This window comes from Acytostelium subglobosum, assembly GCF_000787575.1.
Source record: "Acytostelium subglobosum LB1 DNA, scaffold: scaffold1, whole genome shotgun sequence".
Lineage (NCBI taxonomy): Eukaryota > Evosea > Eumycetozoa > Acytosteliales > Acytosteliaceae > Acytostelium > Acytostelium subglobosum.
The window spans coordinates 1,490-29,103 of record NW_012236531.1 but is presented as its reverse complement, the minus strand read 5'-3'; the positions used below and the strand labels follow the sequence as shown (position 1 = coordinate 29,103).

Here is a 27,614-nt window from a genome sequence, read left to right as displayed (position 1 = left end):
AAGAAGCCATAGGAACGAAGACCTACACGAAAAGTAATAACCAAAATATCAAGGCCTATCTTTTGAAAAACACATCATTGTGATCGAAAGAGTAGTTGTAAAAACATTATTATTAGATACACATATCGGAGTAGAGGAGGATGTCATCGACAGCAGCAGCAGCAGCAGAGTATACCGAGGTCATTGACAAGGATGATGAGGAGCTAGCTCAAGACCAATCTACAATTGATCAACATCTCGATGATGAGATTGCTGATACTGTATTGTTGACTTCAAATGTTGACAACAACAATATTGATGATGATGACGAGGAGCACCATTACCTACAAGAACAGCAAGATGACCCTGAAGACTTGCCCCCATCCATCAAGAATAACATGGCAGCCATCAGGAGAAAGACAATCAAATCAGAGATTGGCTCAACCATTTCAAAGATCACCTCTGTCAAGAAAGAGGACCTGAAGCTCGAGTGAGTAAAAGTAGTCATCAGTCTGATCGTAGTCACTAGGAACTAACTTACACACACATAGCACTGGAAAGTACATTAAGAGCATTATTTATGGAGGAATGGATGGACTTGTCAGCATATTCGTCAGTGTCGCTGTGGTTGCCACTGGTCACGACAAGATTATGGTGCTTCTGGTCATTGCACTCGCCAAGCTCGTTGCTGGTGCCATATCAATGGGAATGGGTGACTATCTTGGAACACAGGCAGATGTCGACTTTGCAAAGGGAGAGAGAATGAGAGAGGAGTGGGAGGTCGAGTACTATCCAGAAGGTGAAAAGAAAGAGATGGTCGAAATCTATGTCTCGAAGGGCATACCAGTCGAAGTGGCAACAGAGGTTGTCGACATCCTGGCCAAGAACAAGAAGGGCTTTGTAGATATAATGATGGTGGAGGAGTTGGGTATCATGCCCGACAGTGAGCAAGAGGTTGCTTGGAAGAATGGTATGTTTTATTATTCAACCAAACAAGTTGTTTAATGATGAATGAATCCTAACATATCTCATCCCTTCTAATAGGCCTCATCAACTTTATTTCCTTCACAATTTTCGGTATCATCCCAATCTTCCCTTATCTGGTATTCTTGATTGTAGCTAAAGTCAACAACATCAGCTTGGCACATGGAAACACACCAACATTCGTTGTTGTCATTGCACTGACTGTTGTCACTCTGTTTCTCATGGGAGTGTTCCAGGCCAAGTCCACTGGAGCATCATGGATTTGGAAAGGGTAAGTTCATGAACACCTATATATATATAGATCTTCGAGTAGTATCACTAACACATTTGATTATATCATTACCTTTGTCTAGTCTTATCACTGTAATTCTTGGTGTGATTGGTGCATTCACTGGATTTGCTACTGTGGAGATTGTCAGACTTATTGATCCATCGATCAATATCAATGGTTGATGATGATTGCGACGACGAACATCAACACTCTCACCAAACACCAATAACATATATTTAAATAATTGTGTCTACTAGGTTTATAATGCATTCTTGTTGATGTCACCTGGAGATACGTTTAGGTGAAGTGATTCTCCTCCATTGACTGGAACTTGGTTTGGTTGTTGTTGTTGTTGTTGTTGTTGTTGTTGTTGTTGTTGTTGTGGTTGTGGTTATCCTTGATTGTCATTCTCTGATGTAGGCTGAACAGTACTTTGTGGTTGTTGTTGAGTTTGTCCATGGGTTGGGTCTATGGTCAAAGAAGAGAAGAAGAAGAAGAAGAAGAAGAAAAGTATAATGTTAGCCTCTAATATGATGGACCACCAGGTTCTTTAGACACTTACCAACTCTCGAGAGAACATCCTCCCTAATCTTTGGACAAAAGTCATCGATGGCAGCCCATGTCAACTCCCAAAGCTTGACAAAAGCCTCGGGCTGTGAAGCGTCTGGTGCTTTGAAGACACCAGAGTTGTTCATGACCAATAACATGTTCTTGAGGGACTCTGGAACAGACTCTGACAGCACCTCAGAGAGTCCCATGTAGGTTCTCAGGTACACCAGAATCTCTGACCAGAGTTTGATAAAGTCATTCAGCTGAATGATCGTGTTGAGGTTCTGAAGGAACACTTTGGAGAGCAAAGCTGAAGCTCGAAGACGGGTATCCTCAAAGTTTGTCTCTCTTGCATTCTCCTTTAGGCTACTCAGTAATGGGAAGATTATCTATAATGGGTGTAAGAATGACAGATATCAGTTGATGTGGATCGTCAAGAGACTATAACGATGTTGTGGCCCTACCTCAACAAAACAGTTGAACCATATTTGAGGTGACAAAACATCCAGGCTGGTTGAGAGAATGCACTTTTGGAGATAGTTCATGGCATTGTTCCTAACGTTTGGGCGGGGATCGACACAAAGTTTGGACAAGGTTTGAAGTATCTTGGACCAATAGTTATCCCAAGCTGGTGGTGATATTTGTGTGAAGTGAGTATGTGTTCCATGCGATATGTCAATGATTAATAAACACTTACAATCTGATATTCTCTGCTCATTCTTTCTCCTTTGGACCTTCTCGGCCAAAGTAAGCTCTTGATGTGGCGAGGTAATGGGATTGAAGTTGGAGATTTGATTCAGTTCAGTGATCTTGATGAAGATGATGTACAGCAGCTCCATTGCTTTGACTGTGACGGTTGGGGGAATGGCGTTCGAGGTGACAAAACAATTGATTGCCGTTAGGCACTGTTTACAGCTGTTGAGGCTGAGTGAACCCTGTTGGATCATCAAAGAGAGTGCTTCACATGCCCGACTGGAGGCTTTTGGATTGCCAGACAGTAGAACGATGATGCTGATGATGGGCTCCCAACTCTTGTGGTTGGAGGCTAGGAACTTGAGTTGCTCTTGCACCAGCTGTACCAGTGCGACCGACATCTTCTCAGCGATTGAGTCAAACACTGGATTCACCTTGAGTATAAGCTCCACCAGTGCTTTGAGTGAACTTGTGACCTCGGGCCTGTCCAACAGGCGAATGAGCAAATACATCAATGATGTCACTGTCTTCTCAATGTATGGAGTCAACGTGCTCGATGCTTCGCAAAGGTGTATCATTGACTCGATGTGCTTGACAAGTCCTGGCCATACCACATTGAGTCGGTCCACATTGAAGAGTACGACATGAGTCAGCAGGTCCATACAGAACATCGCCTGTTGTTTGTTGGTCTTTGGTGTAATGTTTTGATAGAGAACTTGAAGTAAATGCTCAAGTGATGATGTTGATATGTTCCTATGGTTGGAGTAGGTAAGGTCGTCAGTAGGATGACAACATGTATGATGTTAATCAAACTCTCTGGTCTACTTACTTTGTCTCTACAAATAGATCTTTTATATTACAGTTCTCGATACATATCTTGGCCTTTTGCTCAATCTCTGATTCCTCTGTCTCTATCTCTGTATCTGAAACAGTGGCGAACCAACTCAATAGAGATGATGTCTTTTGAGTGTTCTGTTTCTCGTTGGCTACAATGATAAGATAGATATTAGAGTCAATGTATATTGATGCTAATGTATGCGACATAACTTACACTTTTCTGTGGGCTTTGAAACCTCAACAGGGAAATCGATCACCTCAAATATGGTCGGAAGCAGGTCTAGCTTGTTCATTCGACATATGATACCAATGAGATTCTTCCATGACTCTCCCAGGTGGCTGGAATACTTCATTGCGATCTCAAATGTTGTGATTGTTGCCAGCTGTGCCTTGTTATCTCCAATAAACACTGGCTGGTTGTTGCCAACGACACCTTCCTTTTCGGTCAATGTTGTATTGTTACATAGTGAGTTCTGTGATGTATTTGGTTTGGTGTGTAAGGATGATGAGTGTTCCATTCCAACACATTGTTCAGGGGAAAACATGTTTACATACCATGAGGTTGTCTATGGTTTCGTTGATGTTGTTGTTGGCTGACACCTGGGCGCAGAGGTGGAATCCATCCAACACTCTTTGGCTAAGGGAATCACTCTCTATCTTCTCAAACACTACACAGTTTATGTTTAGTTAGTGTCATCATAAATCGGTGGGTAAGCGATATCTCACTTACCATTGGATATTGCTGGAATGACAAAGTTCAATATAATTGGGAATATTTCCTTATCATACTCGTTGGAATCAATGGTGTGATACTCTCCCATTCTCCTGGACCTGTTGTTGACATTATTATTAAGTGAGTTAGTTGTTCCTTATGACATGTTTTGCCTCCACAACATACTTTTTCAAAGTGTATCTCCATGATGCATTGGTGATTGTTCCTGGAGAGGATGAGTCCTCATCAGTGAAAAGCTCTGAGCTGGACATCTCCTGATACATTGCTCTGATCAGATCATCACTGTAGGTGGGTTTGAGCATCTTCTCAAATGATTGGAATGTCATCCTGTCTCTGGCCTGTTTTGACAAGTTGTAGTGAGTGACCAATTGTGTGTCAATGGTTGGCTAGCTTAGCATCTAACAACTTACTGTGACATTTTGGTTGAATGTGGAAGTGTGCAGCATGAGACCGGAATAGAGGTAGACACAAATTTGATCGGCATCCTTGAAGGTGTTGTCTCCCCTCTCTACCAGTTGAGCATAGGCCTTGCTTGCAAACATATCAAATGTGAACTCTACGACGGCGGCCTCTCCAGAGATCTTGAAGCTCTCAAGAAAGTTCCTGAACGATAACATGAATGATGGGTACTTCTCATTGAAGTAGTTCATGTACGAGGAAAGTACCTCATTGTTTGATCTCTTTCCAAGGTATTCACCCACCTTGACCTTGTTGAGCTTTGGTGTCTCCAGTAGGAACTTGGCAATATTGGTTGCGTTCATCACTGGATATATATTGTTCTCTGTGGTGTCATGATCGAAAAGAAACTGGTGAGTGATCTCAAACTAGAGAATACATATTTGAAGCTTAAAATACAATACCTATGAGATAGTCGAATGCATCGTTTGGACGTCGGTTAAAGTGCTCGGCAGCAACAAGCATCTGTTGCTTATACTTCTTTCTGTGCATATGCTCGAGTTGATGAGCCACTGGATGAAGAGAGTGTTGAATATACTTGGGATACTTGGAACGATCGTCTATTGACTGGACGATGGACAACAGGTTCTCTAGAGAGAGCATATGCAATGTGTTCAATTGGCCAGACAATGGGAAGGAATGCTTGTAGAGTGTCTTGCACAACAGCTCAAACACATTGCCACTGTATAGTTCGCAGTCATAGTTGATGAACAACTCCACCATGGCCAATGGAAGTTTACAGAAATCTCGCAGTCCTTCGAGTGCCAGCTCCTGTAGCTCAAACATGTGTCTGTTGTCCACGATCGATTTGAGCAACACGTGGAAGAACTCTTCAAACTGTGCCTTTAGATTTTGTCGCAGGGCAACAAACAGGTTGAAAAAGATCCTCATCGTCAGTGAGAATACTGGAATGTTTCTCGCTTGGAGATTCTGGAATGATCATGTTAGTGATCAATGTCATAAGAAGCCTACCTTGCCTTAAGATACCTACGAGCAATAATAGCTTCAAGAGTTTGTCTTTGATGATGGCCAAAATGTCTTGTGTTGCTTCCAGTTGTTGGCCCTTCATCTGGACGATGATGTTGATTGTGTTCAAGGAAAGCAATCTGATCATATCATTATCTATTGTCGCTGGATTGATGTTGCCCACAAAGAATGAGAAGATCTTTGTCAGTACTGTTTCATCGTAGGGCTTGTCTGTTGTTGGTTATAAATGTTAGGTATTAGTTAGCAATAGAACGTCAGGGGGGAAGAGGAATGTTAACACACCTCCATCTAGAATGCTCTGATCAGATAACTTTGGGTTGACAACGATAGTCTTTGGGTTTGGAGGTGGACTGACTGTTGGATTCGAGACAGAGAGAGGTGTATGTGCCAGAGGTGTCAAAGAGTTGGTTGGTAAAGAATAATGATGTGTAGATCCAGTATGATGATGATGATGATTGCCTGTCGGAACAATGGGCGATGATGATTCTGACACTGATTGTTGCGTAGCTCTTGGTATTGGTTTAGGGCTTGATGTCGTCATAGAGTTATTGTTGTTGTTGTTGGAACTGTTATTGGTACTGCTGCTGCTGCTGTTTTCTTTGCTTTGATCATTCGAGTCATTTTCAGCTGGTAGGTTGCTAAAGAAAAGGTCATTATTTGGTGAGAACTGTTGTTGATGTGATTCTTCGATTCTCAGACCATTGACTCTGTTGTCCGATGGTGGAACATCGTCGTCGTCGGTGAAGCCACTGATGATACCATCAATGTCGCCTGAGCTGGAGATATCAACAGAGTGATCCTGCTCAATGATGGATGGAGGAGGGGGTGGTGGAGGCGTTGGAGGAGCAGTAAACACGTTGTAGTGTTGAAAGACAGTGACGACGATATCTTGAAGTGCGCTTTCGGCTGTCTTTTTCAAGAGTTCTGATGAGCGAGGTCGATCGGTCATCAAATAGCATGTATGCATCGTCTCGTAGATCAGTTCGTTCGAAAGGTAAATGCCTGCTGTGTTTCTCACACAGGATGACAGCACCTGACATATCTTCATCAACACGACCTCATCACTCCTTGAGTCAGTCTCTTCGAATCGGCAATGTGATACTGACTCTGCTATCAATCTTATTGCCTTTGGAGCATTGATTGACTCTGTATCTATGATTGTGTAACTCTAGTGTTAACGACATGTTCTATAGTGTCCAACTCATACTATATCGACGTGACTCCAATGCATGCCTACCTATGAACTGTGTAAGAAATTTGTTTACAGAGGTCAAAGCAGTGCCAGTGATAGGACCGCTTGTCTCTGCTGATCGTATAACCAATAGGAATGGCTCTAAATAGGTGCAAGTATCGAATCTACCAAAGTCTGTATCGGTGGTATAAGTAAGATAGCATACGTAGACGTCTAGGTTGATGGTAAAAGATATAGTACCTGATTCATTGTGAAGTATGTTGGCCAAGTTCTTTAGTGATCGGAGAATAGCATTCTCTGGCACCAAGGACTGATACTGGTTAGACCATCTTGAATTGAGCTTGAGATGAGATAGCAGGCCGTAGACCTCTCCCTGAATAATGTAAATCGGATTGACAGCTGGCATTGCTTATCCTATGACAGCACTACCTTCTGTTCTTATATATATTCTTATGTTGTTGTTACTGTATCAACCAATATATATATATATATATATAAGTAAGTTGATATAAGTTATATGTATATATAATGAGCTCTAGAAGATAAAGTGCGGAGTGTGATGATGAAGAGGTTGTTGTTCACCAGTGTCCGACTCAAAAAAAGATTGCTGACTCTGTGTTGACCACAACAGCATTACAAAGTCATCAATAGTGTTGGAGTAGTGATAGATAGATAGATAGAAGCTTTATTTATATTTAGACTAGTAGACAGAAGGTTGTAGATTCTTCTTATGGTCAATGATGGACGAGGCAGTGAGGCTGGGACGCACGTTGTGCTGTGGAGCAGCAGCAGAGTCGTCAATATGATGGGTGAGGTGGTGCAATGAAGGGAGCATCGTCGAAGATGTTGAGGGGGACTCGGCCAAGCCAGGATGGTTGTCATGCGGTGTTGGATGGTAGGACGATGACCTAGCCCTGGTCAAGTACGAAGGAGAGGATGAATTTACATTAGGATTCGAAATACTGAGGAATGGCTGGTTGTTCGACTTGGACACACTGTCATTGCTGCTCCTATTCTTGTTGTTGTCAGTGCTGCTGTCACTGTTGTTTGTTGGTACTTTCTGTATTGATGGGGATGATGAGGAAGATGAAGAAGATGATGAGGTGGATGATGTTGAGGTTGTTTGTTGTTGTTGTTGTTGTTGTTGTTGCTTATTGATACAGTGATTCATCTTGTTCATTCCGATTATGATCTCATGTGGACGAGAGTAGTGTGTTGATGGCTTGGACGATGAGGATGGTGAGAAGGTTGGTGTGCTGTTCTTCTCACTGATAATCGTCATGATCTCGTCGATGCGCTGCTGGAGAAGGTCATTGTGGACAGAGAGCTTTCTGTACATGCTGTCCAGCTCCTCGATGTGTGTGGTGGTATCGAATTGCTGTCGAGTCATCTGATTTACCGTCTGACGCAACTCATGAGTTACCAAGTGCAACTCTTGGGCCTTGCCTTCAAGACTGGTTATGTACTCCTTCTTTCTGTGTCTGGACAGTGCAGCAGACTGTCTATTCTTCAATAGACGTACCTGTCTCTTCTTTACTTTGTCCTCTTCGTGTCCATGATCATTTTTACCAAGCTGATAGGCAGTTAATTAGAATTACTCCTTTACTAATCCACATCTGTCAACACACACAAACATACCTTGAACTCTTGGTCCATATCATGCAATGGAGGTAACTCTGGGCTATACATGATGTCTGTAATGTACTTTAGTCTGTCTGTCTGTCTCGTTGGTCTTTCAAATGTATGAGTGTTTACGTGTGTGATATAAAAGTGTATGTCAACCTATGATAAATAAATAAATATTTAGTTAGTATTAGTTGTAGGTAGTTTACGGGTTTGGAATAACAGTCAACAATGTTATGTGGATGGATGGGTTTTTGGTTGTTTGTTGTTGTTGTTTGATGATGTTGTTGTTGTTGTTGTTGTTGTTATAATACATCATTGTTGCTATTGTTATTGGGGATGTAGCTGATGTGGATTCTGTGGCGGTTGGATTGTGATTGTGCGTGACACACTAGTGATCACGATCGTGATCACACACACATCAATAAAGTGAGATCAAGAGAGTTATTATTATTATTTGGGTGTGGGTGGTGTGTGTGTGTTTCACAATGAGGCAATCAAATTGATGTACACAAGTGTATGATGATTGGGTGACAGGACTTATGTTGTCATCCGCAGATAGTAATGTTTGTTATTGTGTCGACATCAGTCTGTGTGTAAAAGTGTTTAAGTACCTGTGTGATTAAATGTGTGTGTGTGTATTTGCTTGTTGTTATTGCTACTACTATTAGAGAATAAATAAAATCTTTCGTTGTTTTTGGTTTCTCTCTCCTCCTCAAAGGTCCCAGGTCAAACAAAGTGTTGTTGGTGACGTATTGATCAAACCTTGATCATTGAAAATAGAAAAAAAAAGAATTGATCGTAGTTCGTTCGTTGAAAATTGGTTTATTAGCTGTCCATCTGTTCCCAAAGTTTGTTGGTGGTCTCGTATGGATCATCAACAACAGGATCAATGATAAACCTTGATATTCCACCTTTTGTTGGCTTTGAGAATATGGCAGTGATTATATTGGAGCGATCGATATCCATGTCGTCATTTCCATGTGTGTCCCATCTGATGAATCCGATCGATAAATACAATGCCAATATTTGTCTGTCAACAAAAACAACAACATTGCAGATAATATTCATTAGTCTGTGCACCAAACATTGCTACTCACAAACACAACACTGCTGTTTCTTCTCTTACTCTTTGTATGGTATAAGGATTGACTTTTGTTTCTCCAAGAATGACTCTCTGTCCTTCAAGGTTGTCAATTGCTCGTTGCTCATTGACAGGTTTCGTTTCAAGTCTCTACTCATTATTATAGTTAGTCAATCTCTATCTATCTATCTATCTATCTATCTATCTATCTATCTCACCATTCGAAGAACTTTGTGATGATAACATTACATTATTTCATTCTCCAGTCTCTGGATGTTGAGCTCTATTGCTCTTGCTTGATCTTGGTATCGCCTCAACTTTGATGAATGCTCCTCCTCAGAGTCCTCTCGCTTCATCTCCCTCTCAAAGTCAATGAGTCGTTGTGTGAGATCTTTGATGACAATGTCCAGCTGTGATTGCTGGTTGTGGAAGTTGTTGGTGATTGACGCATGTATATCCTGTGCATGTTGAATGTTGGCAACCTCTGAGTTCTGTACGAATAAGTTGGTTGTTAACTCTATCAGTGATAATATTTCATTTGTATCAACGTGTGCCATTTGTATCTGTATTTGGTATTTGTATCTGTATCTATATATTAACATGTAAATGATAAAGTGTCTATTTCAAATTTGGTTCAAAACAAAAAAGAGCGCCAATTTCAAATACTTGTACTACTCAACAAAATCGATAATGAAGAGTACTAACGATCATACTATTGATAATCTCAAAAGAGACTTGGATACAACTAATCATAAGAAGAAGTAGATATCATGACAATCACCAACAATAATGTAGATGTGTCTTACTACACAACAGGACTTAGCAACACGATCACTATGTTGTTGAACAATGACGAGTGTAGGTTCTCTCTCTGGACGACATAGCATTGCTCTTGCTCTTGTTGTTGTTGTTGTTGTTGTTGTTGTTGTTGTTGTTGACTTATAACCTAATCTGACATCTTAATAACAAAAGACATTCAGAATGAAAGTGCCTGCAAGATGATTCTCTATCTCTCCAACATGGACTATATGCCTCCAGAGTAAGTTGGTGACAATAGAGTTGACTCTACCTGCAACAGCCACACAAACAACAGCAACTCTGACACATTAATCTCTTACTACCTTTGTAGAGATACAACAAAGACAATGTTGAGTATACTACAAACGACCAAACAAAAGACACTGGTCAACTACATCATTGCAGTGTTCCATCGACTCTTTGAGCAGCACCAGTTCTGTATCAGCATCAGTGGTGAATTGATCATGTCAGTATTGGACTCCTTGGACCACTACTACAACAACATGACACCAGAGGTATTGTAATCAACCAATTTCCCGTTGAATGATACCTGCTTCTTGGACATCAAACAAACTGACCAAACTATCTATCCTTTTGAATGTCCAGGACGATATTATACCAATTTATAACTGCATCTCATTGCTCAACTACACAACTATGATACTGCAAGGAAAGATATATGGTAAGTTATTATTATTATTGATACCATTCAGCAATCATTGTCTTATACTCTCCAAAATCAACATAGATAATCCAATCGAAGAAATTGCCAAACGAAACACCAAAGACAAGTTCATACAATGCCTGTTCCACATCATTGGAAAGTGTGACCTGGAGGTGTTCAAGAACGTTCTCAAGTTGTTCACGATCGTATGTCTAGCTACTACTTATACTTGAATCACTACATGTACTTACAAATGGATACACTCTATCTTGATTTGGCTCAATACAGGTGTACACAGTATTGAGACCATTTGAATTGAACGAAGGTATCACTCCACTGTTTAGCAACAACTTTAGAAAGTTGGAGGACTCGAGAAAGATATTGTTTGTCCAATTGATGGAGAGAGGCGAGGTCAAGAACAAGATACTGGAGATCATTCTCAAGGACATTTCAAACAGGCGCAATGCTCCAAAGAACAAGGATACACAGGAGTATGCTCTGAGCAGACTGATAGATTACTACTTCCGATGCAATGCGAGACAAGACTTCCACACAAAGGATGACACTAGAAGCCCTCACACAGTGTTTGTCGTCGTGATAACTCAGTTGCTTCAGTCCATCCTATTCACAAAATCACATGCGCCCTCTCAAGACTGGGGAAAGGCATTGTCAGAGGCACAGGAGTTTGGCCAGGCGATGAGGAAGGATGCAACATCTTCAAACTCTACCTTGATTGAAACGAATCTGATGATTCTGGAGCAAGCAATAGAGAGCAAACAACTAAATACTGATTAATAATTGCAGACAAGACATTTATTCAAAGACCATGCTACTACTACGCTCATATCTGTTGCACTAACCATATCTTCAACTCCTCAATCTCTCTTTCAGTGTCTGGCAATATTGTTTTGACCTTGTCCAGAGCTTCTAGCACTCCAAGTTCGTTGTATCTGATTCCAACCAGGTTCTCTGATAGCAGCTCTATCATCAAGGGATTCAAAGAGTCTGAGTATATCTTGCAACTCTCCACAATGCCACGATTGCAATTGAAATTAATGTCCACAGTGCCCCAATCGAATCTGTGCTCCAATTGATGGTCAAAGGATGGCGTGGAACCATAGCGCCACTCCCAGCTGGAGAGTACATCGTACACCTCTTTCAGAGCTGGAATCTTTTGTAGATCTGATCGACTGAGTTCTTCCACGTCGCATCTCTTTCCATAGCATCTAAAGAAGCTATCCATCACTGATTGACACCATTGTTCATGTGTGATGTGTGGCACCAGTGTCTTTAGGTTGCACACACGACTGATTACACTGGTGATGCCCTTTGACCTTAGCTTCTCCTTGTTGGGATTAAGATAGCGTTGCAATGCGTTCAGGTCAAGATCAAGAAGCATGGTGCCGTGGTGGAAAGAACGTGGTCCTGATTGTTTGAAGGCTGCACCTGAAACCTTCTTGCCATCCACGACCAAGTCATTCCTACCTGAAAGCTCTGCTCTCACTCCAAACTTTCGTAGAGAGTCGATCAATATATCAGAGTTCCTTGCCTTATCATACTGGTTGGTCGGTGACAAGAAGGTGTAGATTGAGTTGCCCATGTCCTGGTATACTGCGCCTCCTCCAGAGTATCGTCTGCAAAGTGTAACACCATCCTTCTCCATTTGCTGAAGATGACACTCTTTGAAGGGGTTTTGATGTCTTCCAATGATACACTTGACAAGTATACCAGTTGATGTCAGATGCAAGATCAACAGCCAACATCTACATTTGATGTGTGACATTATACATACGGTTGGGGCATTCCTCCAGAGGAAGAGTGTCTGAGCGTTAAGATCAAATGTCTTAAACAACCAATCCTCTGTGGCAATGTTGAACAAAGGATCGTTGGTCGTGGACATATATACTTTAACTTTCTCTGGGGATACATGCAAGTTGTGTCCAGAGACAGACGATGAACTGATCGTTGTTGATGCTATAGATGTTGAGTAATATCTGTTGTTGATATTATTTGATAGTACCTTTAGACATCTAAGTTTGTTCATTTTATAGGTATGTAGATAGAGAGAGACAGAGAGAATGAAGATGATACATTCGATTTATAGAAGTACACTGCTGATGTTCATTTGAATTGTGTTGAATTTCCGTTGTAGTAGTTGTTCGTATCATCGTCCTGTTTTGGTTCATCGTCGTGATTCTGCAGTTGGTGATACTTGTTCCTTCTCTTTACAGCATTCTCTTCCTTCTTTGGCTCCTTGCTCCGCTTATTGTTATCATCATTGTTGGGTCCATCAGTCGAGAGTGTGTGAATGCCTCTCGAGTTTGGTCTGGTGTTGGTGGTTGATGTAGTTGATGTAGTGGATGTAGTGGATGTAGTTGGCCCAGTACCAGCAGGTGGATACCAGGACGATGGAGAAAACCATGATGATACGTATCCTTTGACACTTTCAAAATAGCCTCCATTGTTATCGTTGTTGCTGCTGCTGCTGCTGCTGCTGCTGCCACTACCATATCGAGTGTTTTGATCCATTGAGACAGAACTGGTTGGTGGTGGCAATGCTTTGGCTGTTGGGTCCAACGATGATAGGGTGATTGTAGCTGATGGAACCAAATCCAAGGCACTCAATGACATAATCATATCACTCTCCTGGAATACCTTCTTTGGATGGGTGACCATCATGCAGTATGGATGAGCTCCATCGTTTCGGTTCTACGTTGCGATAGGGCATTAGTCAAAAGTTTCAACAAAGGACATCACAAATATATACATACATTATCTACAAACTTCTTAACCTCCAACAGTCGGTCATTGACTGAGAATGTTGACTTTAGAGGATAACCATTGGTTAGTTTACAAATTATTGTTGTATGTGTTGAAACTATTGTAGGAGAGGTTGGTGCAATGGCTTGTGCAGTAGGTTTGGCCACTGATTTGTTGGGCGTTGGCTTGACCTTTAAAGACTGTTGTTGAGGTGGTGGCTTAGGTTGTGATGGTTTTTGTTGTAGTTGTTTAGGTTGTTTTGGTTGTTGTTGTTGTTGTTGTTGTTGTTGAGCAGTACTCTGTATCATTGACATGATGAGTTGCTGGGAAATAGCTTGTTGCTGTTGTTGAAACAAGAGATGGGCCTGCTTAAAGTCGTCAAGTAATTGTTCCTTCGACCTGTCTCCTGGAGCTCTCAGCAGCACTATGCCATTGAGGCCAATAAACAGTGTTATTGGTACACTTTCATATGCGACTGAGACCAATGGAGGTTGTGTGAGAAGACATGCGAATGGATAGTAGCAATAACAACAACAAAGATTTCATACAGTATTGCTTCAGGTGCTGGGCATCGGGTGATTCATGGTCCACCTTGATCAGAACAGAATGATGGTTAAGCTGTTGTGCAAGCTCTATGTCGTTGGATATTGTATCGACCATCTCTGTATGAGCATTGTGCACGACAATGACAAATAGTAGCGCACCGCTCCTAGCTTTGGCAATAGCTTCTGAAATAGCACCATCAAAGAATGGGCTGTTATTGATTAATGAGTTGGCGTTACTAGTATCGACATTGTCCTCCATCTTGAAGTACTATTTGTTTATAAATATAAATTAAATATATTATGTAATAATAACAAACAATGAAGTGAATCTCAGTAAAAACACTACAAAGCTTCAAAACAGTCAGTTTTGTTTTCAACTCCAGTTATAAAGCATGCTTTATAACTATGACCACCTGATAGCTTGGTGTACATCTGACACCACATCAGTTGGACTTGTCGATTTAAGGACCGAGCAAGTATATTCGAATAGACACGTCAAGAAGTCATGTAATATACCTTTACAACAACTGCCTGTTCGTGTGTTTGAGCTACCACCAAGAGTAAGTATTGTTATTGTTGTTGTTGTTGACGATTCATTTATCACTACCAATCATTCTCATTGACTAATGATCTTTTGCACAGGGTAATAATATAGCCTTGCTCTATCCATACAATGGAGCATTGTTGTCACAACCAACAATTGAAGCTTGCAAAGAACTAGTGGATACTCTTGTCAATCGCTCAGGATATATAGTAGATTTTGTCTGCTATTTGAATGATGACGTTGACACAAGTCTCGGCAATGAAGAAGAGTTGTGGTGCAACGTAGCCAAACATGGTTACCTCGAAGTTGGTCAAGTGTCATCATTTCTTTGGAGGCCATGTTCATATCTAGAGCAATACATCGATCGCATTGAACAACTGCTTCTGAAAGAGAACGACACAAAAGATATATCCACCACATACAGTGCATTGGATCTAGGATGTGGCTCTGGACGCGATGCTCTCTTCTTATGCAAGAGAGACTTTGATTGGAATACAGTGGCTGTCGATCATGATCCTATCCTCCTTTCAAAGATACAATCTGCCCTTGTTCGATATGGAATCGAGAGCACATCTCTGCGTTGTGAGAATATTGATTTAGAGCCTGTATATGTCGATCCAGCTAAACAAGATATGGATTTCACCAACCGTCTCTCCAATGACGGTCAATATTCACTAGTTGAACTGGAGCTTTTGATTTCACTACAAGAGAGACTGCGATCGTTGTCACCATCCAAACATGGCTTCCATTTCATCAACGTCGCACGTTATCTATATCGCCCACTGCTGCCCATCATCGACGAGTTGGTACTACCTGGTGGATTCTTGTTGTTCCACACGTTCATGCTGCCATCCAAGGGCAAACCGAAGCGTCCTCGATACCTGCTCAACTACAACGAACTAAAGTTAAGGTTCTCTCGTAACTTTGATATTGTGGAGTATCAGGAGACTGTACTTGAAGACTCTCGACCTATCCAAATATTGTTGGCAATGAAGAAAAAGAATAATAAATGATTTATATTATATTATTGTTATGATCCATTGTCACCTGGTGACTCCACAATAATATTTATTAATATATATATATTAACGTGATTGCCAATAGAATGGCTTGATTTGGGTGGTCTTGGCTGTTTCGATCACTTGGAGAAGGTTCTTGATATTTGTCCTCCATGCATCAACCCTAAGACCAAGCTGAGTCCATTGAGCCTTGTTAAAGACACGCTGAGTGGAGGAGTTGACGTGAACGAGACGGTTGAGTTGATCGAGCTTGGCATCGATCAGCTCGTTTGCGATAGCATCAATGACCCAAGTCTCGACGTCATTTTCGTCGATTGCGAGTGACTTGGCGATCGCAGAGTAGGGAACGGTTGCATCCTCGCTGGTCAGTGTGGCGATGGACAAGAGACGGATCTTTTGCATGCACTCATCTGGCTTGAGACCAATGTCGGTCAAGAAGTTTGGGTTCCTGGTCTGGAACTGGACGAAGCTTCCCAGCTGCTCGGTGGCAAAGATCTTCATGAGTTCGTAGGTGAGATTGTGCTTGGGGTTGGCCGATGTCTCCAAGAATCTGATTGCCTCCAAGTCCAATAAATAGTCGGATTGATATAGCTCCTGCAATGAGATCGACTCGATACATGCGCGAACAGAGTCCTCCTGTGCCTCAGCAGAGTCCTCTTTGTTAAAGGTATTCAAGTATTTAACCAAATACCTATGTGAGAGCATTCTATTGTTGTTGATGATGAATAATATTGCTTGTTGTTAGTAATCCGATGGTCTTTGGTAATGTTAGACTCCTTACCCATTCTTCTCCTTGAAAATGGTTGAAATCAGTTTATATATCTTCCTTCTATGTGCTGTGGTGGCGGACCAATCATCCAACCAGGTGTCCAGGTTGGTTGTTTGCTGCTTGACAAACTCTAGATTGCCAGAGTCGCTTGCCAGTTTAAATAGTACAAAGAAGATCTCATATCGCTGCGATGACTTTGGTGAGAATGAGTTGAAGAGATTGGTCAACCTAAAGTATGTATGTGTTGTTTTTATGTGTTAGACAATAACATTATAATCAATCAATCAATAAACCAATCAATTGCCTTTGCTGTTGTCGTCCTAAGTATAATCTATCTACTCACAGCTTAATCTTTAGGTTGCTCTTCTCGTTTGGCGAAGCAGACAAACAGTCTCTGATCTTCTGTGCAATGATGTTGATCGCATCGCTCTCCAACTTATGCAAAGCCGTCAAGATGACATTGAAGAAGGACTCGATATCTAGAGAGTAGTTGTGTTGTTGTCGTTGTGTAAGTAAACAGTTGATGATGGGGTGGTTGTTGATCAGTCTGTTGGATCTCTCCAATATTTACCTTTGTCAGACTCCTTGAGCAAGAACTCTGACTCTGAGCTAATCAATCTGGAGAGGAATTCAGGTGCACGTTGCTCGCCCAACAGACGTTGATACTCGGTTGCGTTGAATTCAACTGAACGCTTCTTCTTCAAGTTTGAAACTTGGTTGATGAGGTCAAGGTACAGCTCCTCTGGAGAAGACAAATCGATATATGTTGTCATTTCTGTGTTGGTATAATAAATATATATATCACTGTTGCTGCTGTTGGTACTGACTATGTTGAGTAGTCGCTCAGTTCAACTCGAGAGTTCACCATCAAAAACTATCAGTGGTTGAAAAATAATTCAGAAATGAATTTGATTGTAACGTTACTCTATTTGAATGTATGGCTATTGAACAATTAACAATAGAAGTCCTTTCTCAGTTTCATTCCTAAGAATCATATATCAATAAATTGAATATGTATTTAAAATATATATATATATATTTTTCATTTATTTATACATATAAGTTAACCGATAGATATTTTCATCGGTAACCCGGTTTTCTCGTACTTATTTATTTATTTTTGTCGGACGACGAACCAGAACCAAACGACGCAGATGGGAGCCGTCAGTCAGGACACAAGTCCTTTTGATTTAGGGAGAGTCAACAAACTATATATATATATATATTTATAAACAAAACAAATAGATAGATAAATAGCTATAATATATATATATATATATACAAAGATATACAAAGATATGGGCATCTCAAAGGAATCAGTGAGGACTTACCTCCAATACAATCTGTTTGACAGTTTGCGTTTGGTTGACAAGACCCTATTCAAACAGAAGCTGGTAGGTCTGGCAATTGGTCAAATTGTGTCGCTCTGTATCACAGGCACTGGAGTGTTCAGTCAGCTTCTGGTGATAAACTACAACGTCAACATTCCCACGGCCCAATCGTTGCTCAACTACATTCTGCTCATGTTCTACTCGATCGTGCTTATCAAACGTGGCACCTTCTGGCACAGTATCAAGACAAAGACCATCTTTTTGCTTCCATTGGCATTCATCGATGTCGAGGCCAACTACCTGGCAGTTAAGGCCTACCAATACACCAGCATCACCTCTGCCATGTTGCTCGACTGTTGGACCATCCCATGCGTCGTTGTCCTGACCAGAATCTTCCTCAAGACCCGCTACACATTGGTACAAGTATTTGCCGTCGTACTTTCCATTAGTGGAATGGTCCTTCTTGTTGTCTCTGATTTGCTTCAGGGAGAGTCTGCCAACGGTGGTTCAAACCCACTGCTCGGTGACATGTTTGTCATCATCGCCTCATGTCTCTATGCTATATCCAACGTTGGTCAAGAGTTTACCGTCAAGAAGTATGATCAGTACACCTACTTGGCCTTGGTCGGTATCTATGGTTCAATTATCTCTGCCATTCAATTGTATGTATACTACCTCCTACCTACCAGTACCACTTCCAGACGGAACAATACTAACATTCTATATTATATTCACAGGTCAATTTTCGAAAGGAACGAGCTTCAAACAATGGTTTGGAACGGTGAGGTGGTTGGCTATATCATTGCTTTTGCCTTGTGTCTCTTTGCAATGTACTCAGTTGTGCCTCACCTGATGAGAATCGCAGGATCCACCTTGATGAACCTTTCCATTCTGACAGCCGATATTTACAGTGTCATCATTGCCATCTTCTTGTTTGACCGCAAGCTCAACTGGTTGTTCTACTTGTCATTGGTCGTCATCACATCGGCCTTGGCCATCTACAACCTTACTCAACCACATTACAAGTCCGAGGAAGTCCTAAAGTTGAAGGATTTGGAGTCGGCAGCGAACAATGAGGAGGAGGAGGACACCCAACCCCAGGTGGAAGAATACCAATCAACCCCAATGTCTGTAGAGGTCGTTGACAAGACTTCAGCGCCCACTACTGTTGTTGAAGCAACAATGACAAACGAAACCACATCTGACGATAGCTCTTCTGGTGAGAATCAAGACAACAACACTACAGTCGTCCAACAAGACGACCAGCAGGCTTCACACCTGGAGAACTCCAGAACCAACTTGATCACTGATGGACTTTAAACTATGATGTAGATCAACCAACCTTCCACCACCTCCCCAAAATGAAGTAGTACTCCGATCACATTACTGTTACATCTTTGTTTCATTATTGTTGTTGTTGTTGTTGTTTATATATTTGGATGTTGTTGTACGAATAGTAGTATCAGCATAATACCAATGGGCATCAAGTCGATGTTTATATACTCCTCCAGAGTTATCTTTAAATGGCGGTGACGTATGAAGCAGTGAGACCACCATCAACCAAAAATGTTGATGCCGTGACATAGGATGACTATGAATGATTGATCAGTTGGTTAGATAATGTAATGTGCTGTTAACAGAATGAAACATCATACCTCATCACTAGCCAAAAAGAGAGCACCATTGGCAACTTCATTGGCATAGCCAAATCTTCCCATTGGTAAGTGAACCAAACGTCTATTCCTCTTCTCGTCAGTGCTCAAGAATTTGTCCAACAGCTCCGTTCTTAATGGTCCTGGACAGAGGGCGTTCACACGAATGCCCTGCTTGGCATGAATGACTGCCAACTCTCTTGTCATGGCCAGTACACCTCCCTTGCTTGCAGTGTATGCTTTGGTGTACATGTAAGTGTTTGACTGCGTAGTATGTAATATAAGTTTGTTGTATATCTTACCAATTTGTGGAGTGGCAGCACCCATGAGAGCAACAAAGCTTGCAGTGTTGATGATACTGCCCTTTCCATTACGCAATAGAGCAGGGATTCCATATTTGCATCCAAGGAAAACACCCTTGAGGTTAACATTCATGGTCTTATCCCAGACCTCCTCGGTGGTGTTGATAGAGTCATCATCCTCCGATATCATAATACCAGCATTGTTGAACAGGATATCGAGCTTTCCATAGTTCTTTTCGGCAACCTCGATCATTTCCTTTACCTGAGCAGCTTGGCTAATGTCTTTTGTGTGTATGTGTCGCCAACAGGACAGGTCAGTAGGAATGATATGAAGTGTTGTTTGTTGCCCTATATAATTACCAGCTTGGAAGAAATAGGCGTTTCCTCCGTTGGATTTGATTTGGGAGACGACGCTGTTTCCCTTGTTGGCATCAAGATCAACGACCAGTACTTTGGCACCCTCCTTGGCAAAGAGTAAAGAGGATTCCTTTCCAACTCCATCGGCACCTCCTGTGATGATGGCAACCTTTCCGTCTAGACGACCTCCTATTGTTATTTGTTAGAGATCAGATGGTTTGTTGTGTGCTGGGATGCAAAACATACCAGAGGACTTGATGTTGGAGAAGGATCTATATCCCAATGATATGACTGATGTCTTTAGTGTTCTAGTAAACATGTTGTTTAATTGTAGTATTATTTAATAATCAATGAGTACATGAATGAGTAAAAATTGGTGTGAACAATGTAAGTGTGTTTATTAGTGATGATCACCAGATATTTATTTATAATTTTTAATTTAATTGATGGATTTGAAGGTGACTAAAAAAGGAAATAATCATCATCATTGAGACTTCATACCTTTGAACTCTAGATGCCGAAAGATGTCCTTAGCTATGAGCAGCCACAACCCACTTGTCATGACAATACAAGGGTGGAGTCTTGGATGGAAGGTTGGCTGGCGAAGAGGTTGTTTGCATAGCTTCTTGGGTCGCCACTGTGCTCACATCTTAGCTATCATTGTAGTACCTTCATCGCTTCCTGGCCATTGTTGCTTGCAATGGCTAGTCATGCAACACATCCAACTCGCCTGTCAGTGGATCGCAAACAAGACACGCTTCCCTATCCAATCCTTGACTGTTACAAACGTGCTTCTTCTCACATAAGTGTCGATTTAACTCCTTTGACGTCGTGAACTCTGCTTCACACCACGTGTGCAGACACTGTTACTCTTTCGCCTGCCTATTGAAGTGCCCACACAGGATAGACTGCAAGCAACAGCGTCGCATTTGGGATGACTCTTGTTCTCGTGATTCGACAACGCACTGGCTGACGAGTGAGTGGCGCTCCAATCCAGCCACCACAATGATGGTGGCGGCAAACGAACGCCATATATATATATTGCTCTCTCTCCCTCTCTCTTTATCTCTATCTATGAAGTTCAACAAAATGCGCACCATTTAAAATCAAAAAAATAATTAGTTCACCCTTACCCTCTAATCTCTTCGACTTGACCAAAGTTCACCCAAATTCACTTACTTATTATTATTTGTTGTTAGACACAAAAACAACATATACATACTACAGAGGCAATAATGCTCGCGTCACTACCCGTATATACCCTATGAATAATTGTATCATATCTTGAATATATTGATATACTATGTCTTCTATTAGTTTGCAAAAAGATATTCTTGTTGCAAAACATTTCGCCGTCATTTTTAGACTACAATTCAGAGTCTACAGTTCGCGAATGCCTCCAAGCGTTCATCCTCTGATTATTCCCACTTAGAACCCCCTATTTCCTTCTTTGGAATGTTTTTTGATCAAACAAGCACTGTTTTAGGTGAATGTGTTGCAAAACACACAGTTAATTTGAAGATGAGTTATTACCCACTAGTCAAGTGCCTTCATCACAACATTTRTTCCATTTAGCCCCAAATAAGGGTCTAGACAACCCCCATCAATAGTTTGGGTGGCAATGTATAGTTTTGACATTATTATTTGTAGATAAACACTGTCTTATTAATTATCTCTCAAACAGAGTATGAGTCGCAACTTTGTCTTTCATCTCAACAACAAAAAGAAGAAGGGGAGGCCACTCTCCGATCACATTGAGTTAGATGAACTATCTCCAGCAACAAAGGTTGCGAGAACATCAACMACCTCAACAACCCMACTTCAAACAGCGCCAACACCATCACATCAATCTCCATTCCTTTACACCAATATGACCAACCTTTTAAATGATGATGACAACAGTACACAACAGTCTGACGACGACAACATATCAACTGTTGAGGGGCTCCTAGAGTTGGCCCGCTCTCCTTTTACATTGCCCACCAACACCAACATCCAGCCATCACTGTTGGCTCCACAACCATGGAACACTTCAACAAACACCGGCATCCATTCACCACTACTGTCAACTCAATCATGGAGCACTTCAAACAGCCGCGTCCAGTCATCACAGCAGTCTCCACACCCATTGAGCACTTCTACAWCAACAAACACCATCATCCAGCCACCACTACACTCAGCACAATTGTCAACTCAATCATGGAAAACTTCCAACACCATCCAGACACTACCACAAACACAGCAATGGCACACTTCGACCACAAACACCAGCATCCAGTCACCACTACACTCTGCACAAGGGTGGAACACTTCCAACAACATCCAGTCATCACTGCAGTCTCCACCAGGCTGGTCTCCACAACAATTGGGCACTCCGACCAACATCCGGACTCTGCCACAACGATTGGACACTCCGACCAACATCCAGACTCTACCACAAACACAGCAATGGCACTCTTCGACCACAAACACCAGCATCCAGTCACCACTATACTCTGCACAATTGTCAACTCAATCATGGAACACTTCCAACATCATCCAGTCGCAGGCAATACCACATACACATCCACAGTACACTTCTCCAACCAATACCAGCATCCAGCTACCACCACCACATCCACCTTGTCGACAGGACATTGATGCCTCAACAAATAACAATAATACAAAATATAGTATTGACCTCGTGAAGCAATTGGTACGTGAGGATGGCGTCTCTTGCGATGCGTGCACCTACTCTGTGGACCGTCAACGTCTATCCAATTTATATCAACATATTAGAATCAAACATTATACTCTCTTGGATACAAAGTCTGTTCCTCTTGCCCCAGTACCCCTCCCTATCTTTGACAATGAAGGCAATCAGTTGACAAGGAGGTGTGATCATGTCGGATGCGGTAAACAGATATCATTACCAAACTGGTCCAGGCACGTTAATGAGACCGAGCATCACAAAGAACGTCAGAGTGAGCAGGGGGTATGCAAGAGGTGTCATGGTGTACTCATGAAGAAACAGTTGAAGGTTATGGATGATAGACACAACATGAGCGCCAAAGCAGGTATGTTGCAATCAAACAAACAAAAAGACAATCAATCAATCAATCAATCATTCGATCGTAAAGCAATGATAGACCATTAACATTTTGAACAAACACATCATCCACTGCGCAGACCTCCCATTGGAAGAAGTTGCCAAGATCAAGTTTGATACAAAGACACCAGATGCAGTTTGGAAAGAGAGAGCGAGAGCGATTGGATTGAATACCAAGACTTATTCTCTGCATAACATCAGAGGTGAGATGGAAAGGATAGCGAATAGTCAGCTGGATCTAGTAAGGACTCCAAACGGCTATCATAACCCATTGGCTAAGACATTAAAGCTCGCCATCGATACCGACACTGTCCACCTTGACTCAATGAAGGAATCCCGACTACCTTTTGAGAACTCGGCACTGCTCGGTTCTGCTCAGGATGCGACTCAAGGAATGTCTCCAGAGAACCCGATCGACAAGGATGTTCGAATCATCTTTGATGGTGCCAAGATGAACAAGAACAACAGGAACCCTACAGAGATTGGTGCTCTCCAAATCATTGATCCTCTCAAGACTGTCTCGAGACTGAAATCACCTGATGATGGAGTGATGTTTCTGTCTTTCACTGGCGCCGAGACTACTAAGTCTCTACGGGAGAATCTAGAGCCTCTCAAGAACGACCTGGAACTTCTGCACCGCTCCGACAACATTTGGAAGATCAATGACAAGTACTATCGCTTCAGTATCATGTATACGTTGGACCTTGCATGCATTGCTTCGCTGCTTGGAATGTGTGATGTGTTTAAGTCGAACTCCACCTATCGATGTACACATTGCCATTGCACCAATCACACAATCAACTGTGTGTTGGCCAACGACATGTTCACTCTCAGGACACTGGAAACAATCACAGAGGATGCTGATAAGATCAAGGCCGCGTTGGAGAGGGGGTCAAGAAGATACAGGCAAAACTGTTCCATGGACTGGATGATGTTCCTGCCATGATAATTGACCCATTGGAAATCATCATTGACTCATTGCATTCGACCATTGGAGGCACCAAGTTTTACACGAAGAGGGTCTTGGTATATGCTGATGATCCGAGTGTAGATGAATTGACTAGGTCGACTCTTACCAACGACTTTACTTTATTCCTTACTACTACAGTTAAGTTGCAGTTGATTGGCGATACTTCCAAGGATGGCTCACATGTAACCCTCAAGGACCGTTTCAGCAAGAGTGCTGTGAACTACAATGAGTTCCGGAGGATACTCAAGCACAAGGACACATTCCTCGACATCCTTGAAAGGACCAATGTAGTACCTACGGATACAATGACAGATGTAAGTCTATTCTCACCATGAGTCACATGACATCAACTGAAAGTGTGTCAATCATACATTGGAATCACTCACTCATACAATCATTTAACATTCAATGTAGATACGATTGGTTTGGTCTCAATTTCACTATCTTATTACTGCGATGATCACTGATCACCCGACCCATATCAAGGAATACCAGTGGCGCTTCATGGCTGAGAAGCTTGGAACCAAAACAGTTGGCCTTTATGGCAAGCTCACCTATTTGCACATACTCATTGCCCACGTAGGATTATATGTCGAGAGAATTGGAAATCTGGAACGAGTGGCACTGTTCTGTGGTGAATGCCAACACCAGAACAACAGATCCAATAAGGACCGTATGTCCAACGGCTACAGATGGAAACTGACAACTCAATCGCCACAGTCAGAGTCACACAGCCACTCAGAATCACACAGCCAGTCAGAGTCACATAACCAGTCACATTCACAAGGCCAGACACATTCACAAGGCCAGGCACATTCACAAGGCCAAACACATTCACAAGGCCAACACATTCACAAGGCCAAACACATTCACAAGGCCAGACACACAGCCAGTCAGAGTCACACGACCATTTACATTCACACAGCCACTCACAGTCAAGCGGCCAGTCACATTCATTGACAGATTCAAATGGATCGGCAGTAGACAATACAGATGAGGGTGACAATGATCAACAGACAACACCAAAGCAATATAAAGATATCAACTATCAGATGCTTCAAAGCGCAGCCAAGTACCTGTATTTCGCCAACAAGCCAGATGAAGCAACCAAGATGAACAATTGCTACAGAACAATCCAGGCTGAGATAAAGAGAGACAAAGAAGTCAACGAAGCTGTCATCTTCAATCTTCCTCAACTCTTTGGAATCAATTCAATCAATGATATCCCGCAGCCCGCAGCCTCAAGTCAACGCCATTACCTCAATGCTGAGGTGACAGCTCTATACATTGGTAATGAGAATGATCCAGACAATGGATCATGGTGGGATGCAATGGTTGTCGGATACAACCACACTACAATGACCTACAGTATCAAATACAATGTGTACGTATTTAAAGAAAATTAATTAACTCTATATTCTAACCGAAACATAATTACAGAAAGTCCGACTCTGACATCAGCAGCTCTTCCACCAACTCCACCAGCTCATCATCCAGTTCTTCCACCAGCTCCTCATCTAGTTCTTCCACCAGCTCCTCATCCAGTCCATCCACCAGCTCAACGTCCAACTCTTCCACCAGCTCAACATCCAACTCTTCCACCAGCTCATCATCCAACTCTTCCACCAGTTCATCCAACTCTACTTCAAAGTCATCCAAGACAAGATCAACAAAGTCCAAACCCTCTAGCAACAACAATAATAACAACAGCAACAACAATAATAATAACAACAACAACAGCAATAACAACAACAACAACAACAATGGAAAGCAGAGGAAGGATCCCAACAAACATGTTTTCCATAATATACCAGAGAACTATTTGACAATTCAATTGAATTGCACCTGTTGTATTGATGCACTCATTAGGATGTTTATCTTTATATTACCTAAGATCAACCTTAGGTGCGATCTATCGGAGCATTGGGTGTCCATAACATATGAAATATACTGTAAGTTCATTCACTATGGCACTCGAGGGCAATGATACATACACCATGGGAGCGATGTTGGCAATTCAAATGGTGGACCGTCTAATGCCATGTGATGATCAATTGATGGTGACAAGTTAATTGATGGTGTTTGAATGGAGTACAGTGCTTGTGGAGATGCCTGGATCAGGTATGAGCTGTTGTCGTGGTGGGCCAGCTGATGATACTGTTGCTCATTAGTAAGTTGCTCGTGAGTGTGCTCCTGATACTGCTGCTGTTGTTGCTCGTGAGTGAACTAGTCATGATGGTCAGATATTGAGGGATCGTCCAAACTATCATTCATAATGACATCGATCTGCTGTTGATGTTGTGGCTGTTGTCGTTGTTGATGTTGATCCTTTTGCACCAGATTCTTGATGTTGTCAACCTTGGGCTTGTGAACGTTGGCTGAGATGAATGTTGTATCGGTAGAGTGTGAGGAGATTGGGGACGGACAACCACCTCCACCATTGTCAGAGAAGGTCTGATCAGGTTCATCATCCTCATGTTGTCTGTCTTGCTCTGTAGGGCAAGCGGCGATGTGATCCTTCAGTCTCTCAAGGCAGTGGACAAGGTCAATGTCAATATGTTTCGACTTGTTGACATTGTCAATGAGCAGTTTGATTCTGCTCTTGTCAAAGCCAATGATCATCAATACAGCGATGGTGTGTTTGCAACGTGTGTAGCATGAGTGGCTCTGGTACTTGTTCTTTGGCTGTGTGTCTTGAACACAAGGATCAGAGAGTTGACTGTGTGTTATCCAATCGTGTAGGTCGCATTATCATTCTCCTTTGATTGGCTGGAGGGCCTGGACTTGGTATCAGTGTTGCGAAAAAAGCGACCATTGGCTACAGATGAAGTGAGTGATGGTGGAGAGTGTTAGGAGTGAATGGTATGATTCCTTGCCATAGATGCTACTCGATACTCACATTCTTTGTGCAAAGATTAAAGTTCGATCGAAGGTTGGCGGGCGACGAGACGTTGTGGAGGATATCCAGTGCTGCCTTGAAGTTCCGTCCATACACCTTGTGTGAGGGTGATGCCAGAGCGTTGCTTCTCCAGGTCTAAGGCTGGTCGCATGGCTTCTTTGGTCACCACTTAGCTGCATATCAAACAGAAACTTGTCGTGACAACTCTGCTATATACACTGGTTGTGATCCTGGGCAGCATGGGCAATCGATGGAGGATTCGACATATGGTCATATGTGCTGGTCCAAGATCGATCGAGTGTTGGTACATCTATAAAAGGGTAAACTCTCTCTAAAGTGTTGTTCTCTAGCATGTTGTTGTTCTTGTTGCTGCTACAGGCTTGGAAGATCGTCGCACACCAACCAAGGACCAACATCATCCAACAACTCCTATGATACTCCAACAGACTCGACTCATCAAGATGAAGCGATATATACCACATTCATTGCCTTTGATGTTGGTCCTTGGTTGGTGTGCGACGATCCAAG

General features: G+C 42.1%; 13 protein-coding genes across 13 annotated transcripts; 6 read left to right on the top strand and 7 right to left on the bottom strand.

The window, feature by feature from the left end:
- Positions 1-140: 140 nt before the first annotated feature.
- On the top strand, positions 141-1,413 carry SAMD00019534_000130 (hypothetical protein; the record flags this gene model as incomplete). The annotated part of the gene is made up of 4 exons (XM_012903446.1): positions 141-469; positions 531-949; positions 1,024-1,234; positions 1,317-1,413. Coding segments are annotated over 4 exons (1,056 nt in total), but the record flags the coding sequence as incomplete, so codon positions are not given.
- A 2,802-nt stretch (positions 1,414-4,215) lies between these two features.
- On the bottom strand, positions 4,216-7,090 carry SAMD00019534_000120 (hypothetical protein; the record flags this gene model as incomplete). Its single annotated transcript, XM_012903445.1, has 7 exons — positions 4,216-4,311; positions 4,457-4,827; positions 4,907-5,432; positions 5,494-5,703; positions 6,295-6,641; positions 6,727-6,840; positions 6,922-7,090. Coding segments are annotated over 7 exons (1,833 nt in total), but the record flags the coding sequence as incomplete, so codon positions are not given.
- A 291-nt stretch (positions 7,091-7,381) lies between these two features.
- SAMD00019534_000110 (hypothetical protein) lies at positions 7,382-8,370 on the bottom strand (the record flags this gene model as incomplete). Its single annotated transcript, XM_012903444.1, has 2 exons — positions 7,382-8,254; positions 8,320-8,370. The coding sequence occupies 2 exons, from the start codon at positions 8,368-8,370 to the stop codon at positions 7,382-7,384; spliced, it is 924 nt and encodes a 307-aa protein (XP_012758898.1).
- Positions 8,371-10,158: 1,788 nt separating this feature from the next.
- On the top strand, positions 10,159-11,645 carry SAMD00019534_000100 (hypothetical protein; the record flags this gene model as incomplete). The annotated part of the gene is made up of 6 exons (XM_012903443.1): positions 10,159-10,246; positions 10,361-10,427; positions 10,518-10,701; positions 10,793-10,868; positions 10,935-11,056; positions 11,139-11,645. The coding sequence occupies 6 exons, from the start codon at positions 10,159-10,161 to the stop codon at positions 11,643-11,645; spliced, it is 1,044 nt and encodes a 347-aa protein (XP_012758897.1).
- A 52-nt stretch (positions 11,646-11,697) lies between these two features.
- Positions 11,698-12,852, bottom strand: SAMD00019534_000090 (hypothetical protein; the record flags this gene model as incomplete). Its single annotated transcript, XM_012903442.1, has 2 exons — positions 11,698-12,564; positions 12,643-12,852. Coding segments are annotated over 2 exons (1,077 nt in total), but the record flags the coding sequence as incomplete, so codon positions are not given.
- Positions 12,853-12,971: 119 nt separating this feature from the next.
- Positions 12,972-14,414, bottom strand: SAMD00019534_000080 (hypothetical protein; the record flags this gene model as incomplete). The annotated part of the gene is made up of 3 exons (XM_012903441.1): positions 12,972-13,559; positions 13,622-14,085; positions 14,159-14,414. 3 exons carry the CDS (start codon positions 14,412-14,414, stop codon positions 12,972-12,974), a joined length of 1,308 nt encoding a protein of 435 aa, XP_012758895.1.
- Positions 14,415-14,547: 133 nt separating this feature from the next.
- SAMD00019534_000070 (hypothetical protein) lies at positions 14,548-15,712 on the top strand (the record flags this gene model as incomplete). The annotated part of the gene is made up of 2 exons (XM_012903440.1): positions 14,548-14,715; positions 14,798-15,712. The coding sequence occupies 2 exons, from the start codon at positions 14,548-14,550 to the stop codon at positions 15,710-15,712; spliced, it is 1,083 nt and encodes a 360-aa protein (XP_012758894.1).
- Positions 15,713-15,784: 72 nt separating this feature from the next.
- Positions 15,785-17,260, bottom strand: SAMD00019534_000060 (hypothetical protein; the record flags this gene model as incomplete). Its single annotated transcript, XM_012903439.1, has 4 exons — positions 15,785-16,424; positions 16,500-16,715; positions 16,831-16,966; positions 17,059-17,260. The coding sequence occupies 4 exons, from the start codon at positions 17,258-17,260 to the stop codon at positions 15,785-15,787; spliced, it is 1,194 nt and encodes a 397-aa protein (XP_012758893.1).
- Positions 17,261-17,785: 525 nt separating this feature from the next.
- Positions 17,786-19,138, top strand: SAMD00019534_000050 (hypothetical protein; the record flags this gene model as incomplete). The annotated part of the gene is made up of 2 exons (XM_012903438.1): positions 17,786-18,480; positions 18,556-19,138. The coding sequence occupies 2 exons, from the start codon at positions 17,786-17,788 to the stop codon at positions 19,136-19,138; spliced, it is 1,278 nt and encodes a 425-aa protein (XP_012758892.1).
- A 199-nt stretch (positions 19,139-19,337) lies between these two features.
- SAMD00019534_000040 (hypothetical protein) lies at positions 19,338-20,448 on the bottom strand (the record flags this gene model as incomplete). The annotated part of the gene is made up of 5 exons (XM_012903437.1): positions 19,338-19,409; positions 19,474-19,709; positions 19,773-20,054; positions 20,133-20,318; positions 20,376-20,448. The coding sequence occupies 5 exons, from the start codon at positions 20,446-20,448 to the stop codon at positions 19,338-19,340; spliced, it is 849 nt and encodes a 282-aa protein (XP_012758891.1).
- A 2,682-nt stretch (positions 20,449-23,130) lies between these two features.
- SAMD00019534_000030 (hypothetical protein) lies at positions 23,131-24,163 on the top strand (the record flags this gene model as incomplete). The annotated part of the gene is made up of 2 exons (XM_012903436.1): positions 23,131-23,185; positions 23,298-24,163. 2 exons carry the CDS (start codon positions 23,131-23,133, stop codon positions 24,161-24,163), a joined length of 921 nt encoding a protein of 306 aa, XP_012758890.1.
- A 1,076-nt stretch (positions 24,164-25,239) lies between these two features.
- Positions 25,240-26,174, top strand: SAMD00019534_000020 (hypothetical protein; the record flags this gene model as incomplete). Its single annotated transcript, XM_012903435.1, has 2 exons — positions 25,240-25,571; positions 25,628-26,174. The coding sequence occupies 2 exons, from the start codon at positions 25,240-25,242 to the stop codon at positions 26,172-26,174; spliced, it is 879 nt and encodes a 292-aa protein (XP_012758889.1).
- Positions 26,175-26,413: 239 nt separating this feature from the next.
- On the bottom strand, positions 26,414-26,809 carry SAMD00019534_000010 (hypothetical protein; the record flags this gene model as incomplete). Its single annotated transcript, XM_012903434.1, has 1 exon — positions 26,414-26,809. One exon carries the CDS (start codon positions 26,807-26,809, stop codon positions 26,414-26,416), a length of 396 nt encoding a protein of 131 aa, XP_012758888.1.
- Between the last annotated feature and the right edge of the window lie 805 nt (positions 26,810-27,614).